General features: G+C 33.0%; 2 protein-coding genes across 3 annotated transcripts; both read left to right on the top strand.

Moving 5' to 3' along the window:
• Positions 1-3,096: 3,096 nt before the first annotated feature.
• Positions 3,097-6,668, top strand: LOC127081204 (two-component response regulator-like APRR9). 2 transcript variants are annotated; one of them, XM_051021488.1, is made up of 8 exons: positions 3,097-3,435; positions 3,837-3,998; positions 4,097-4,227; positions 4,344-4,505; positions 4,656-4,821; positions 4,908-5,247; positions 5,469-6,207; positions 6,311-6,668. In XM_051021488.1, exons 1-8 carry the CDS (start codon positions 3,225-3,227, stop codon positions 6,416-6,418), a joined length of 2,019 nt encoding a protein of 672 aa, XP_050877445.1. In that variant the 5' UTR covers positions 3,097-3,224; the 3' UTR covers positions 6,419-6,668. The 2 variants fall into 2 exon arrangements, with proteins under 2 accessions (XP_050877445.1, XP_050877444.1); XM_051021487.1 differs by having other exon boundaries at positions 4,341-4,505.
• Positions 6,669-9,551: 2,883 nt separating this feature from the next.
• On the top strand, positions 9,552-10,709 carry LOC127079520 (protein FAR1-RELATED SEQUENCE 5-like). The gene is made up of 3 exons (XM_051019904.1): positions 9,552-9,650; positions 9,729-9,914; positions 10,152-10,709. The coding sequence occupies exons 1-3, from the start codon at positions 9,552-9,554 to the stop codon at positions 10,707-10,709; spliced, it is 843 nt and encodes a 280-aa protein (XP_050875861.1).
• Positions 10,710-17,148: the final 6,439 nt, after the last annotated feature.

The following is a 17,148-nucleotide window of genomic DNA, read 5'->3' as shown; positions in this document are numbered from 1 at the left end:
ATTCTAGACCCAATATAAAAATAAATAGACTCAAAAAAAAAAAAGTCGGGCACCAAAATGCTCGAAAAAATAAAATGAACACGTCAAAATAATCAGCGCGAAATAAATGACTCGGAAAAATACAGCGTTTGGTCGGATTTTGAAATAAAAATTATGACCGTTTAAACTGCTCAGACTGATCAACATATGACCAAAAATAGTCGTAAAAATATTTTTAGCATGACAAATTAAACCACGTGAACCGCAGATTAATGTTACCGACATTTGCAAACTTAAACTTGACATTTTTTCGTTGACTAATTTTAGGCACAGTTAAAAAGTTAATTTGACCAGTCTGTTTGTAAATTCCGAGAAATTATTCCGGCTAATATTAAGACAGAAAAAAAATGTTATGCTATGAAGATGATGCAAATGAATGTGAAACAAAAAATTGGTTAGAGTTAAAAATAGAGGGCAAATTTTGGGGTGCAACACATATCCACAAGATTAGGACCACTTTCTCTCCCAAACATGTTCAAAATCTTGAAAGATCACGAAGCAACCGTTCGACACGACGTCAAAGTCGACACTTTTAAGTGTTAAGAACTTAAAATATTTTCAAGTCCATAAAGCGTGATGTGGAGATATGCCAACCTTCGACAAGGGCGGCTAAAGCGTTCTGAAGCGGTTATCAACACAGTTATCACCATGTTTAGTTTGGTCTTCAACAATTTCTCTTTGAAGACGCGTGGAAGCAAGTTAGAGCAAATCAACCCCATGTAGTAGGACAAACGTTGAATATGTAGCCAACAACTACCGTCGACAGTTATTTTAGGACTAATATATAATGCAGGTTTATGCATTGTAGTTGAGGTTGCAAAATTCCCATTCATTATCTATAGAACTAAAGTATCCAAGTCATCGAGCAAAATAGTTTGTGAGAAATGAGAGTCTGCGTCCACTCTTTAAATTTGCTGCAATTTTTTTTGTATTTTAAGCATCTACAATTAATTCCATTTACTTCGTTTACCCTTGATTAGTTTTTTTTTATCTTTATCCAAAGTTTATTGCTTGCATTCATTTGATTTATTACCCAAGCGTTTTAAATCCAAGTCACACACTTTTCATTGTATATTTTCTTTACACAATTTGTCTTTGAGATTTTTCGAGTTAATCTTTTAAGTGAACTAATCTCGTGATTGTTTACTAAAAACACTAGTAAATAGAGTGATGCTAAAATTACTTGTTATTCAGATGCAGGCTGGGCCGGATCACCGTCAGATAAGAGACCCACTTATGAATATTGTATTCTTATCGGAGGAAATATGATCTCATGGAGGAGTATGAAACAAAATGCAGTTACACTATCTAGTATTGAAGCTGAATACCTTATTATGACAACAACCTCAAAAGAGCTTGCATGACTTAAAAATTTACTCAGAGCTCAGGTTGGGATATCTTTAGGCCACAAAAATCATATGCGACAATCAAGCGACATTCCATATTACATCCAATTCGATTTTCCATGAACGGACTTAGCACATAGAAATAGCCTGTCATTATGTAAGGGACAAAATACTTTTAGGAGAAATCACCACATCATTTGTCAAGTCTGAAGGCCAATTGACTGATATGTTCACTAAGTCTCTCAAGGTCTCTCGAGTGGATTATATTTATAACAAGATCGACTTATATGACATATATGACCCGACTTGAGGAGGAGTGTTAAGAATATGTAAGAATCGATTAGTGTTCAATTAGAATTGATTAGTATTAATATTATATTAATATGATTGATTGTATTATCTTATTGTGTACAACTCATATGAATATAAATATACACTCTGTGATCTCATTAGACACATAACATTATAAATAAAATATCCTTTCAATATGATATCAGAACATATCGATTGGACCATGGGTTGCCCACCATTTATATCCACACACCAAGTCCAAAAGAGTGTTGGGACGTGAGGGAGTGTATTGAAAAAATTTCAAATTTCATATTGATTAGAAATAAAATATTAAAATAGCTTATGTAGAATGATACCCCATATTTTTCAATTTGATTTTAAAGTCGATTTTATAAAGATGAATTATACAAAATTCTAATAATATGAATTAAATTTTTTTATTCTAAATAAAAGTTACACCAAATAATAGTGATGTCCGTGTTCTTTTTACTCAATGGTCGTTAAAGTGGCAACACAATTTTTTTTTTGATGGGAGGTGCTAATATAGTTAAATCAATTTGCTACTTCCACTTCCTTTAATCATTATTATATATAAAAAATCGACTTTTATTAATTAAGAAATTCAATTTAATACAATATAATTTTGTTATTTTGAATAAAACACAATGAAGTTTATTTAATAAAAGAACTCATTCAACTATTATATTAAATGAGTGATATCTACTAAAAATAATAGTAATTTAAATAATTTAAAACACAATTAATTTCTGTTTATTATAATGGCCATATAAAGTAAGAGCACTAGTCTCTTTATATAGTTGATTATTTTACAAGTCAAATTCGATAAAAACAGCGACCAATAAATGGGCAAGTAACCAACATACACCCACAGCGCGTGAACTAACCCTCCAATAGATTGCCTTCAACGACTTCAAAACCACAAAATAAGACACCCTCAAAAGAGTTGCCACGTGTCGAGTCCTCATCCATGGATTCTTCGGCAGCCTCAAAGCACTCAAAAATATCTTCAATTTTTGGATTAGAAAATTAATATCTCTCTTTTCAAATGGACCCCACGTCCATTGCAATTGTCCCTCACAAAAAAATATCCCCTTGATATTTTTCATTTGGACGCAACTTGAATTCAACAAAAAGTTATAACCAAACAAAAAAATAAATAAAAATAAAAAATAAAAAAAATATCCACCACTAATAGAGCACCAACCATGAGTTATTTTTTTTAGATCTAGTTGATGACGTGGAATATGTGGGTCAGTGTCTGCATGGATCTAGATATTTTGTGCTAAAAGCATAAATTTTATGAACCGTTGGATTCGAACCTGGTTAACTTTGGTGTCGCCATCCAAACCGTTAGATCAACTTTATTACCTTAAAAAATCTCGTCAAATATCCTTAGAATTCTTTTTCTTTTTCTCTTCTCATTTTCTTTCTATTATTCTTCTTCAGTCTCTGAATTCTGATATTTGTGTTTTGTGCTGAGATTCTGATGCTATAAGGTGATTCTTGTTCTAGGATTTAGGTTGAAAAATGGGTGAAATTGTGGCGAGTGGCGAGAGATTGGTGAGAGTTGAAGAAGAGGAAGAGAGTGGAACTGAGACTAGAGGAGGTGGTGAAGTGAAAGGGCTTTTGAGATGGGAGAAGTTTTTGCCAAAGATGGTTTTGAGAGTGCTTTTGGTTGAAGCTGATGATTGTACTAGACAGATTATAACAGCACTTCTGAGAAAATGCAATTATAAAGGTACTGTTTGTAGTTTGACTTCATGTATTTTGGTTTCTAATTTTGTTTTCCGAGTTTTTCTCTGGTTTTTTTTATCATTTAGGATTTTTTTGTAATAATTCTCAATTTTGAATTTTTTGTGTTTAATTTAATTGCTTACTGTTGTATGAGTATGTTGCTTTGATTTTTCTTCTATTTTTGTTCTGATTTTCTGTGAAAAATGGTAAATATTGGTTTATCTTGAGGTTTGAGTTGAAAAATGGTAAATATTGGTTTATCTTGAGGTTTGAGTTCTTAAAGAAAATTTTACATTATTGACTTTCTCATCTTGGTTGGGTATTGTAATTTGAAAAACTAAATTAGTACTTGAAGTAAATGTAAGATTTAGAATTTTGAAATAAGTTTGATCTGTTTTTGAGCAGTTGCCGCTGTTGCCGATGGATTGAAGGCATGGGAGATACTCAAGGGAAGACCGCGGAATTTCGATCTTATACTTACAGAAGTCGATTTGCCATCGGTATCTGGCTATGCACTTCTCTCGTTAATTATGGAGCATGATACTTGCAAAACCATCCCTGTTATAAGTATGATATGGAACATAAATCTTCTACTTTCTTGTCAAGTTTCCCTTTTTATTAGTATTTGAATTAATTGTTATGCATTTTTTTCATGCTTTTTCTAGTGATGTCGTCGCAAGATTCAGTTAGTACGGTATACAAATGCATGTTGAGAGGTGCAGCTGATTATCTTGTTAAGCCGATTCGGATAAATGAACTAAGGAATCTGTGGCAGCATGTTTGGAGAAGACAATCGGTAAGACTTGTGATCTTTTACTTTTCAGTTTGCTTTCGCTTTTTCTCTTAAACACTTGGATTTCGATGAAACAAATGGTTGAACTTATGCTTATTATCTGTTTACTCTATCAGCAGTCAACCGCCACCGCTGGCATAAATGGTCCCCAAGATGAAATTGATGCACTGCAGAAAGTTGAAGCCACTGCTGAAAACAATGCTGCTAGTAATCGTTCTAGCGGTGACGCTGCTTGCATTCAAAGAAATAAGGACTTAATTGAGAAAGGAAGTGATGCACAGGTTAGCTTTCCAGATCTTGAAATTATTATTTTCAAATATCATCGCTGTTATGTGAAAATATTTGTGAGCAAAGTATAGATTTTGCCTGTGGTTACATTTATCCATCTTCGCAAGTCTCTCATAGTTAAAAGAAATTGGTTTCTGTTGCAGAGCTCTTGTACAAAGCCAAACATGGAAGCTGAGAGTGGCCTGGTTGATAACATGCAAGAATTTACTCAGCTGAAATGTGCTGAAGCATGTCCAAGTGAATTAAAGACACAAGAATTTGACATTCGTTTAGGCCAGACATTGATCACGCAGGACAGTCACGCTGGAGGTAAATCTCGGTCTTTCACTGCAATAATATTTTGTTCGGCTCGCAAGGAAGAACTATCTAAAATTTGAACACACTTTTATTTTTAGGATTAAGCATGGCTAACCACAAAAATGGAGAGACAAGCACAAATAATGGCAAGGACGTTGATGATCAAGAGCATTTTAGGATTGCTAGCACCAGTGGTGAGGTTCATGACAATCACTATGTTCAAATTAACTCTACTAAGGAAGCTATTGACTTGATTGGAGCATTTCGTACGCATCCGAATTGCAGTCTCAAAAAGCCATCCATTGATTGGACAGACAAGCTTGACAATTCTCCACAGTTGGATCTTTCTCTTAGAAGCTCTCATCCAAGTAACATTGAGAAGGAACTCACTGAAGAAAGGAACACCCTTATGCATTCTAATGCTTCCGCTTTCAAACGGTAATTGCTAAAATTCCTTTTTATTCTTAATTTTTCTCCTTTCTGTGATTAAAAATTGGTCCATGTTGAAACTTGAAAAGATGATATAGTACTTTGAACATTTTTTCCCTTCTTTAGGATGAAGCTAGCAAATGTGTGAATTTTGTCTTGTGGTCTTTATAACTTCCCATCCCTGTTGAATTCTGCATGCTTATCACTGAAATGGTGTTCCATGCTTGCAGGTATACTAACAGACAATTGCAAGCGTCACCTGCAGTAGTAGTTAACTTCTCTGATCAACAAAGAGAACAAAAAACAAATAATGATAACCATAACTCAGATAGTTCAATACCAAGTATGCAAAAATGTAATATATCTCCAGCTACAGCCCAATCAAAAGAATCCGAACTCGCCACTTCACAGTCCCAGCAAGGGCATTCTCTCCCGATTCCTGTAAAAGGCGTAAGGTTCAATGATCTTTGTGTGGCCTATGGTTCAACGCTCCCACAAGGGTTTTGTACACAATCGGGTCCACCATCCATGCCAGGTTCAGTTGTGTTTCTCGAACAGAATTTTCAAGCAGATGCATTTTATCAGCCAAATGTTAAAGAAAATAATTCAGACGAACCCCGTTGTCCAAATGGAAATAGCACCCCAAACCAAAATGTTTACACACAGGAACACAGGTCAGAACATGCAGAGGATCAAAGACTTATCTCGCCAACAACTGATCAAAGTGTATCGAGTAGTTTGTGTAATAATGGAAATGCAAGCCATCTTAACAGCATTGGTTATGGAAGTAATTGTGGAAGTAGCAGCAATGTTGAAAATGTTGCCGCTTTCAGAACATCAGCAGTTTCCGATGGTAAGAATGAAGACCTCACAAACGGTGGATATTCACATTCACATCGATCTATGCTAAGAGAAGCAGCTCTAAACAAGTTCCGATTGAAACGAAAAGAGAGATGTTATGAAAAGAAGGTATATATCAATATCAATATCAATATAAGCTTGTATTTGTACCAGCATGATCAATGATCATCATAGTTTTCGAATTATACTAACTTACTATACTTTTTAACAGGTTCGATATGAGAGCAGGAAAAAACTAGCAGAGCAGCGTCCTCGAGTTAAAGGACAATTTGTTCGCCAAGTGAATCCTGATTCTCTTTCTGGAGAAAAAGATTGCTGAGAATACTGATTATTATTACATTAGTAGATATGTGACTCAGGGGAGAGGATAGTGTGCTTTGTTAGTATTAGTTGGTTCAAAATTTTGATTTCTTGACAACTTAAATAGCAGAACCACTTGATCTGTATATGTTATCTAAAACCATTTTTTTTCTCTTGCCTTTCCTCTAGATCTTGATATATATTTATCTAGTAGTAACCTACTATACATTTGTAATTTTATACAGTTTTTTAAAGACTTTTTTGTCTCATTTTTAAATTTTTTTTTAAGAATTTGTTTAATTCCTAGGACTCACTGATTAACTAATCATGTCGTGTTGGAGCTTCATGTTCAATATATCATATTAGTATTGTTCTTTTGCGTAGCAACCGGTTAATTGTATTTTATTTTATGAGAAATTCTTGTATAGGAATGCACTAAAATTTATATTCTTACAAACAACCTACCACTTTTTTTTGTTAATTAAAAAATAAAAATAAAATAAAATGACACTTATAGCAGACAGTTTAATTGAAAAATGATTGCGTAAAACAGTTCAATATTTTTCTCTTCCCTCTATTATAATTATCTCATGATTTCTATTAAAAAATATTAAATTTTAATTTAAAATATTAATATTTGTTTGTAAGAATAGGGACTTAATGCGTTTCTGTGCAAAAAATTCTCTTATTTTATTGTCTAAAAATGTGTACCTGTTAAAAGCTATTATTGGTCTATCAAAACGTGGTTTGCAGGTATCTCAATTACATATACTCATAGTTCATTTTAAAAGAGTATACAAATATGTTTTCTTAGAATGTGCATATCAGGATGCCCAGTCTGATTTGGGCTGTTAGAGTTAGAATTTGGGTTTTGTTAGGTGTAACTAAAAAGTCCAGTTTTAACCTGTCTTTGAAAAGAGAAATCTTTCAGTCATCCTCTAAATTTTTTGGACAGACCGGCATCCATTATGATTTTATCATAATATACTGTGTTTTTTTTACGTTTTTGAAAAATTATGTTTTTATAGATTTTTTTTTTCAGTTTTTTCGGATTTTTAAAAAATTTCACGAGTTTTTATCGGATTTTTTTAGAATATTTTACCAGAGTTGGACTACTGGATTTTTCAAAAAAGTATGAGTTTTTATCGGTAAAATCTATGAATTTTTATCGGATATTTCGAAAAATCTATGAGTTTGAAATTTTTCAAAAAATCTAAGAGTTTTATACTAAAATTTTCAAAATACACTATCGGAATTTAAAAAAAAACTATGAGTTTTACTATACTTTTCAAAATACACTATCTTAGTTTTTAAAAACCATGAGTTTTTATCAAATTTTTCGAAAAAACTGGTATTATCGGATTTTTTGAAAAATTCAGTATTCTACCAGATTTATGAAAAAATCGATAGTGTTAATTTCAATTTTTTTTCTTATCAAAAATTACAAAATATACCGGATTTTTTGAATTATAGTACCAGAATTTTTGTTCGTTATTTTTAGTTAAATTTTGACAAGGGAATTTTTGCCATTATAAAAAAAATATGGGGGTGTCAGGTTTAATTTGGGGGGGTGATATGAAGATTCCTCCTTTGAAAACAATGTCCAAACTCTTAACAAACTAATTAAAATATGGAAATACTCATCCTACCCCATGGATTGCACCCCACACCTCTGAAAATTTAAAAATGCCCTTACTCTTGTTCGAAGATGCATCTCCGACGCACCTTACACCATATCAACCCTTGTATTTCAGCCAACCATCCCATTTTTTCCAAAATCTATTCCGGGGATGTATCTTCATATATTTTATGGGGTGGTCTAGAGATAATATCTCCGTAAAATCTCCTGTGCATAGGGGTGTCCGTGGTATGGTTTGAGCTGTTTTGGCGCTAAAAGTCATTCCCCACAAGAGAAAAGACCGTGTGATTTGGTTTGGTTCGATTGACTTTTAGAAATAAAACTCAACCAAACCAAACCAACGTGGTTTGGATTGGTTCGGTTTTTAAAAAAAAATTATTGAGTCATACATACACTTATAAAGAACAACATAACTTTGTATTTAGTCATTCATACATTATTAAATAACAACAAAATTCACCATATTTGGACAACAACTTCTCTTTAAATATACATAAGTCAGATTAGACAAAAGTATAATAAAAATATAAAATAGTAGCATAAAACAATATCAAAAATATTATAATGAAATAGAAAAACAGAGGAGGTGGGAGATTAAAGAAGATGAAAAAGAAATAACACAAGAGATGTGAGGTAAGAGAAGAACGGCGCGATAAAAACATAATTAGAAGAGAGAACAATAACATAAAAACGAGAAGATAAAAATGAAATAACATAAGAGAGGAAATGTTAGAGTATAAGAGGTGAGATGTACATTGCAAAGAAGATGAGAAGAAGACATGATATGACTAGGAGAGATTAGAGAATGTTGAAACTTAAACTCTAAATGCGAGTAAGAGAAAATCATCTATAATCGTAAGGTTAATGCGTAATAGATTTTGGTTTGGGGTTGGATGTGGAATAAGTGAAGTTTGAGTTGTAACGTAATGCATTTTGGTTTGGTTTGCAAAATACAAATCGCAACTGAACTGAACTATGCGATTTTGTTTAAAAAATGACCCAAACACATATGAATCAAATGTAGTTTTTTGCGGATTTGATTTGGTTTGCAGTTTTCTATTGAACCGATTCAGTTTTGAACACCCCTACCTCTGCATATTTATAGTGTTTTTATTCATCGAGATGATTTATTTAACAACTCAATGATGTTTCTGGAGATGCATATCCGAAAATGTCAAGCGGGAAATTGAATAAAACACCACCTTGCATGTTCTTCTTCCTCATGATCAAGTCTACTTCACTCTCAAAACCTTTACAAAATATCTTCCATTCTTAATCAACTTTTTGACACCAAAACATCATTCTGGTATTTTATCATATCAAATGAAGGAAAAGAAGTTGGAATTTAAGGTAAAGTTCATTCATTTCATCCCTCATTCATTGCATTAACTTGTTTTTTGAGCTGAGAAAAGAACATTGAGTCTGTTTGCCTAATACTTTGAGTTTTGAATATGTTTTTCTGTTATGATTGATGTTAGATAGGGTGCACCTGAATATATTTCCCAAAGCTACTATGAGGATGTATGTTAAACCAAGTGAAGTGAAGGATGATGTTAAACTGGATGAAGTGAAGTACGATGTTAAATCGAATGCTAGATCAGTTGTTGTTGAGGTAGATGCTCGTGAACAATTTACAAAAAAATAAGAGTGTATTGTTCGAGAACATATGCTACAATGGGTCCGAATGAAGGTTGAGAAATTGGAGTTTGGCTTTGTAATAGGAATGTCTGACAATGGTTCTGGTAAAAGACAAGCATTTGTAACAATGAGATGCGATAAAATTGGCACATACCAACCACCGATTAAGAAGTTGAAACGTGATAATATCAAATCGAGAAAATGTGAGTGTCAATTTAAATTGTATGGATACCATAAGGTGAATGATACATGGAAATTTAATGTAGTTTCTGGTATACATAATCATGTGTTGTGTTACAAGTTAGTCAATCATCCCATTGTATGTCACCTTATTCCGGAGGAGAAAGAACTTGTTTTAGACATGACATTAAACATGGTGGCACTGAAAAACATACTTGCAACTTTGAAATAGAAAAGACTTCAAAATATTTCAAATATCAAGCAAGTATACAATGTTTGTGCCTGAAATAACAAGGCGATAAGAGGTCCAAGATCTGAAATACAACAACTCTTGAAGCTTTTGGATTATGACAACTATGTTTCTAGGTACAGAGTTTGTAAGGATAAAGTCACTATTCAAGATATATTTTGGTCTCATCCCGATTCAATCAAGATGTTTAACACATTCCTCACTATGCTCATAATTGATTCAACATATAAGACCAAGAAGTATAGGCTTCCACTTCTAGAAATTGTTGGTGTTACTTCTATGGAGAAGACTTTTTTCGTGGATTTTTCATTTTTGGATTTGAAAAAAGAGGACAATGTTACACAGGTTTTAGAAATGTGCAAGGCTATGTTGATGGACCAAAAACATATGCAAAAAGTAATTGTTACCAATCACGACACCACATTGATGAATTCGATTGCAATGATGTTTCCTATATCGTATGCATTACTTTGTAAGTATCACATGACCAAAAATGCGAGGAGTCTACTAAAACCTCATGTGGTAGGTACCAAACAAATCAACAGTAAATATGGAAAAATATTCAAATCTAGTGTGGTGTTGGAAAAGATAATGGATGTCTGAAATGGTATAGTAATTTCTTTCACGGAAGATTAATATGATGAATTTATAATACATTTCAGGGGTGTGTGTACGAGATATCTCGACTTCCTGAAATATGTTGAGAGTTCTATTTTAGACCATGTGAAAGAGAAGATTGTTTGTGCATAGCCTGATCAGGTTGGACCAATATAATGAGATATAAACATCTTTTGGTCAGAGCATTACTGTGTTAGAACACCGATTCGAAGATAATATCCTTTATTCACAGTTGGTTGGCAATATCTCTTGGGCGGGATTGAGTTTTATTTATCGCAAAGCCAAATGAGCAGAAAAAATAGGATCAGATGGTTCAAAGCATGGTTGTATACTTAGGAAGACGTACGATCTTCCACGTGCTTGTTTAATTGCAAAGAAAATGAAGGTTGTTACACCGACACGTATGAATGACATTTACACTCACTAGAAAATGGTCCAATTTGATGATGAAGATGGTGCCATGAAGGATGATAAATCAAACATATCTATCATGACCGAGTGGGAAGTGATCCATGAGAGATTCATGAAAGTTGATGACAATATGAAATTGCACATCAAAGAGTAGTTGAGGAAGATTGTGTATCCTGAAACCACGGGATTGAAACCACCATCATAATAGGTTAAAACGAAGGATGCCCCTAAAAAGGTCAAACCAACAGAGAGTGACAATTTTACAAAGTGGCCTCTTATTACTTTGAACATGTTAACACACATTTTCCAGATTCTTCAACTCCTGAATCTAAAAAAATATATTTTCAAGGGTGCTTCCATTAGCAAATTATCTCCCTCACAACCGTTACCAAAAATCATCCACATTGAATAGATACCATTTTTTATACATAAATACATTGAGCAAATTGTAGATGTCGAAGGTGACAGAAATTGTGGTTTTTGAGCTGTTTTGGGTTTGCTCTGTAAATGAGAGAAGGGCCACCAATTTTTCCGCCATCAACTTATACACAAATTGATGGTGCATATGGAATCATACACAACACTATACGGGAAAAAAAGAACAATACGATACAATTCTAAATGTTCTTGTTCCTTGTGTTAGTTGTCTGGTACCGTATGCAAAATGAATGTGTTTCCCGAAAATGAGACATCTTATAGAAAATGCTTATGGTAAGGTGTGTCTTGATTTGACACGATATAGTTTCTCAAAATTTTTTTTCCACTTCGAGGTAGGTCACCTCAAAATCTATCCTGACGCATCATGTCTCTTAGGTGGCTTTATAAAATACAACATTTTGTTCAAATTTATTTGAAACCGGGATGTCATATACCAAATATATCATCGGAGTGGATGACACATTTCACAAAAGAGACTGAAACTTGGCCGGATCACTTTCTGGAAAGAATGGAAGAGTTCACCAAATTTTAAGTGACATTGAAAGAGAATAAAATAAAGAAATGTCAAAGAAGGAACCACCGATAGATATAGATTTATGTGGTGACACGTGTTTTGACGCATTTTAGTTTTTATTTAACAATGTAACATATTTTATATGTAATATTATTAATGAAGTGATATCGATACAATTTGAGACTTACGTAATGTAAAATTTGATAGTAATTTGAGACTTATTTTAAAGAGAAGGCAATTTTATATTTAAAAAATATTTTTAAAATAAAAGAACATTTGAGTTGCTTAATATTATGGAAATCTTTGGATTATTAGATTGCATGATCACTTCTCTAATATATTTCCTTCAGGCGAAAATATAAACAAAAAATTATTCTTTTTAATAACTAATATACTTATTCTAAATAGAAATTAGATATATTGATTATTCTATATTAAACGTCATCTTAGTGCTAGTAACAAACGATAAGTAATTGATAAGCATTAATATAATATATGCAAATAATTTTTTATTGCATGTTTGAATTTATGGTATATTGATAAAATTATGGTAGCAATGATGAGAAATTAACACACAACAACAAATCAGAATGCAACGAAAAAAATTCTTCAAACTAGTAAGAACCTAGGAGGATAAACAACAAATATATGACAACAAATCAAATAAATAAATGCAAAAGAAAACACCAGCATTATAATGTGGAAACCCCTCAATGTGAGAGTAAAAACCACCGGTCGTCAAGACCAAAGAAATAACTCCATTATAATCAAATAAGGGTACAAAAGACTCATAAACTAGTGTTAACAGTAGCATAATCACAAAGTAAACTAGCTTACAAATAAGAAACAAGAAGGTAAAAATACCCAATTTGCATCTTTAGTGCAAAGCCAATATCTCTCAGCACACACTTCTTTTTAAAGATCCCAAAATTCAAAAGATATACATAGGTGTTGAGAACCTTCCCTAAAAAATAAGCTCGATTCAACGATTAACGAATCCAGAATTGTTGATTTACTGAGTATTGTTGCAGAAAATGGGAACTGGTTTCTCTCCTTTTTTCTCCCTTTTGAAGTTGATTTTTCTACCTTCTCTCTCTCTCTCTCTATGTATCTATCTATCTATCTATCTATCTAACTAACTAACTATCTCTCTATCTATCTATCTATCTATCTATCTCATTCTCTCTCTCTCTCTCTCTCTCTCTCTCTCTCACAATTCTAAATTGACCCTTCAACTTTAAATAAGTGAGAGACAAATGGACTAACATATTTGGGAATTTCTCCACATAGGAAGAAAGTTCAAACCCAACAAATCTTCCCCTCATAACCATGTGAATGAAATCTCCAAACCGACGATATCACATTAAGCTTCAAACTTACCTCTTGGTAAAACTTTAGTCATTATATCAAAATGTTATCATCCATATGAACTTTAGTTAACTCCAATAACTTAGCATCCAAAATATTATGTATCCAATGATATCTCACATTAATATGTTTGGACCTATTATAAAAATTTGAATTCTTACCAAAATGAATAATGATTTTACTATCAACAGATAACACATATTTGTCTTAAACAAACTCAAGCTCCTGCAAAAATTTCTTTAAACATAAAAGCTTTTTGCATGCTTTAGCAATGATAGTAAACTCAACCTCTGTTGTAGACAAACAAACTTTTACACTCTGGACTACCAAGCAACAACCCCCCCTACAAATTTAATCACGTAGCCTGAAATGAACTTTCTAAAATTAATGTCTCCAGACATATCTGATTCAGAGTACCCCTATAGAGTAGGCTTATCTCATCCAAAATAAAGCCTCATACAAGAAGTACCACAAATATATCTTAAAACCCATTTTGCAGCATTCCAATGCTATCTACTTAGATTTGACAAAAATATACTAAGTGTACCAGCATATTCTATATATCCTCTTGTACACACCACTACATACATCAAACTGCCCACAAGAGACGTGTAAAGAACACATTTCATATAAAATGTTTCATCTTCACTTGAAAGACTTTGATTAGAACTCAACTTGAAATGAGTAGCAAGAGGAATGCTTAGAACCTTATAAATTTACAATTGGAATATTTGCAAAACTCTTTTGATATATTACTCTTGTGACATCCAAAAGTTCTTCTCCTTTCTATCACACATGATTCTAATGCCAAGAATTTGTTTAGTTCCTCACATGTCTTTCATGAAAAATGACTCGCCCAACTGTTTCTTTAACTTATCAATGTTAGAAATATTTTTCCTTACAATTCACATATCATTAACATATAACAATAGGATAATGAAGTCACTGTTAGAAAAATTTCTAACAAAGACGTAATGATTTGAAGTAGTCTTCTAGTATCCTTGATCACACATAACAGACTTAAACTTCTTGTACCACTCACTGCCTTGGATATTGCTTCAACCTTTATAAACTCTTTCTCAATCTACATGCATGATCTTTTTTTCCTTTAACTTAAGAACCATCAGATTGTTTAATGTAGATATCTTCCTCTAAATCACCATGAAGGAAATCTGTTTTCACGTCCATTTTCTCAACCTCTAAATCAAGAGAAGCAATCAAACTCAACATGGCTCTGATTGATGACATCTTTATAACAATTGAAAAAATCTTATTAAAACCAACACCTTTTCTTTGAAAAAAACATTTCACCAATAATATGGATGTATACCTTGGAGACTTAGAGTTGCTCTCATGTTTAACTCAATAAATCCACTTGTTTTCCAAAGCTTTTTTTCCTTCAGACGCCTTCACTAAATCATAAGTGTGATTATCCTGCAATGATTTTATCTCATAATGCATTGCATCTAACCACTTTTGATTTTCATCACTTTCCGTGGCCTCTTGAAAAGACTAAGGTTCACCCTCATCAGTCAAAGTCACATATTCATCAGAGTTATACCTTATAGAAAGTTGTCTTTTCCTATTAGATCTCATATGGCGAACTTGAGATGATTATGGAGATTCACCAAGAATCTTATCTTGTGATATATCATTCTCCTCTTCATAATCATTAGTTGTAATATTTACCCCATCTTCAAGTTATTGATCATCAACATAATCATGTAGCTCACCATTCTGATCATTCCCACCAATAGTATCTAGATTATGAACAAGTAACCGAACTAGATAAATATTAGACAAACTGATATCTTTTGTGGGTGTAGTATTATTCACCTTATCAATGTCTTCAATAGTTTGGTCTTCCATGAACACTATATTGCAGCTTCTGATAAGCTTCTTCCCTACAATATGATACAACATGTAACCAAACTCATCTTGCTCATTATCGATGAAGATACACTATTTTGACTTTTCATCTAACATGGATATTTCATTCTTTGGAATATGCACAAAACCCTTACAACCAAATACTCTTAAATGATCATACATGAAATTCTTTCCAAGCCATTTTTTTTCTTTCTAAAACTTCACTATTTAAAGCAACAGTAAGAGTGACATTAAGAACATACACCATTGTGTAAAGTGCCTCTCACCTTAATAATAATTTGCCAATTTAACTTCAGAGAGCATACACCTCACTATCTCAATTAGTGTTCGATTCACACTCTCTGCTAAAACACTCAATTGAAGAGTTTTAGGAGGAGCCTTTTCATGTACAATACAATTTTGCTTGCAATAGGCATTAAAGGGCCCATAATACTCACCACCATTGTCTGAATGAACACATTTGAGCTTCATGTCTATCTTCCTTTCAACCCAATAATGGAATTCTTTAAAATTTTCCAACACCTGGTCTTTTCACTTCAAAGCATAAACCCCTAGTTTCCTAGAACAATCATAAATAAAGATAACAAAATAAAATGCACCGCTAAATGATTTTGCCTTTAATGGACCATAACCATCAGAACATACCGCTTGGAGCAAATTTGACTTCCTTGAGGGAGGATGTCTCTTGAAGGATACTCTAGTTTGTTTACCAGCCATGTAATTAGAACACTTCTCAAAATTTGCATTCCTTAATCCTGGAAGCATGTCCTTTTTGGATAAAATATTCAACCATTTTTCAATTATATGAATGTCTTCGGTGCCACAAAGATGCTTCCATGTCGATAACATTCACACTTTCCATAACAACCAAAGCTTTGTCCAATACATTTTAGAAATTTTCTCCCCTCCAGCCACAACTAAGTTACCTTTGTTGAAATTCCACTTTCCAGAACCAAAGTGATTGTCATAACCACAATCATAAAGCATATGCACTGAGATCAAGTTAAAGCGTACATATGGAGCTTGTTTGACCCCTTTAAGCAACAATTGCATTCCCATGTTGGTTTCCAAGCAAACATCACCAACACCAATTACCTTAGATACCCCATCATTATCCATCTTCAACACTCCAAAGTCACCATAAGTATAAGATGTGAAGAACTCCTTCCTCGGTACAAAATGCAATGTATCACCATTGTCAACTATCCACATGCTTTCGTCTAATACAAGATTAACAAATTCATGATCACAGAGAATAACAAGATTATCACTATTAGAAATAGTAACACAATCATCATCATCATAATCTTCATGATTTCTTTCTTTAGACTCACCCTTCTTGCCTTTGTGATCCCCTTTTCACTAATAGAAATACTTATGTATGTGTCTTGTTTTGTGACAATAATGACACTTCAAATTCTTGTATTGCGGGTTGGACCTGCTTTTGCTATTCTCTCTACCACCCTTCAGTTCTTTTTTCTGACTTCTCCCCTATTTTCAGTGACAAGCACCTCGATTAGAGATGAAGAACCACATGTCTTCCTTCTCATCTCCTTATTAATAATACCACTCTTAGTTGTTTTTAAAAAAACAACACCTATAGGAGTAAAACTTGTGATAGAAACCCAAAATGTCTCCCAAGACTCTAGTAAATATATCAATAGAAATAGTCCCAAAAGTTCATCAAATTTGACACCCATTCCTTACATTTGATCAAGGAGCCCTTGAAATCCACTCAAGTGATTTGATCAAGGAGTCCTTGAAATTCACTCAAGTGATCTGAAATAGAAGTTTCCTCCATAT

The sequence above is a fragment of the Lathyrus oleraceus genome, chromosome 5 (genome assembly GCF_024323335.1).
Source record: "Lathyrus oleraceus cultivar Zhongwan6 chromosome 5, CAAS_Psat_ZW6_1.0, whole genome shotgun sequence".
Taxonomy (NCBI): Eukaryota; Viridiplantae; Streptophyta; class Magnoliopsida; order Fabales; family Fabaceae; genus Lathyrus; species Lathyrus oleraceus.
Note: the sequence above shows the minus strand (reverse complement) of the source record. Positions and strands in the feature narration are given on the sequence as shown.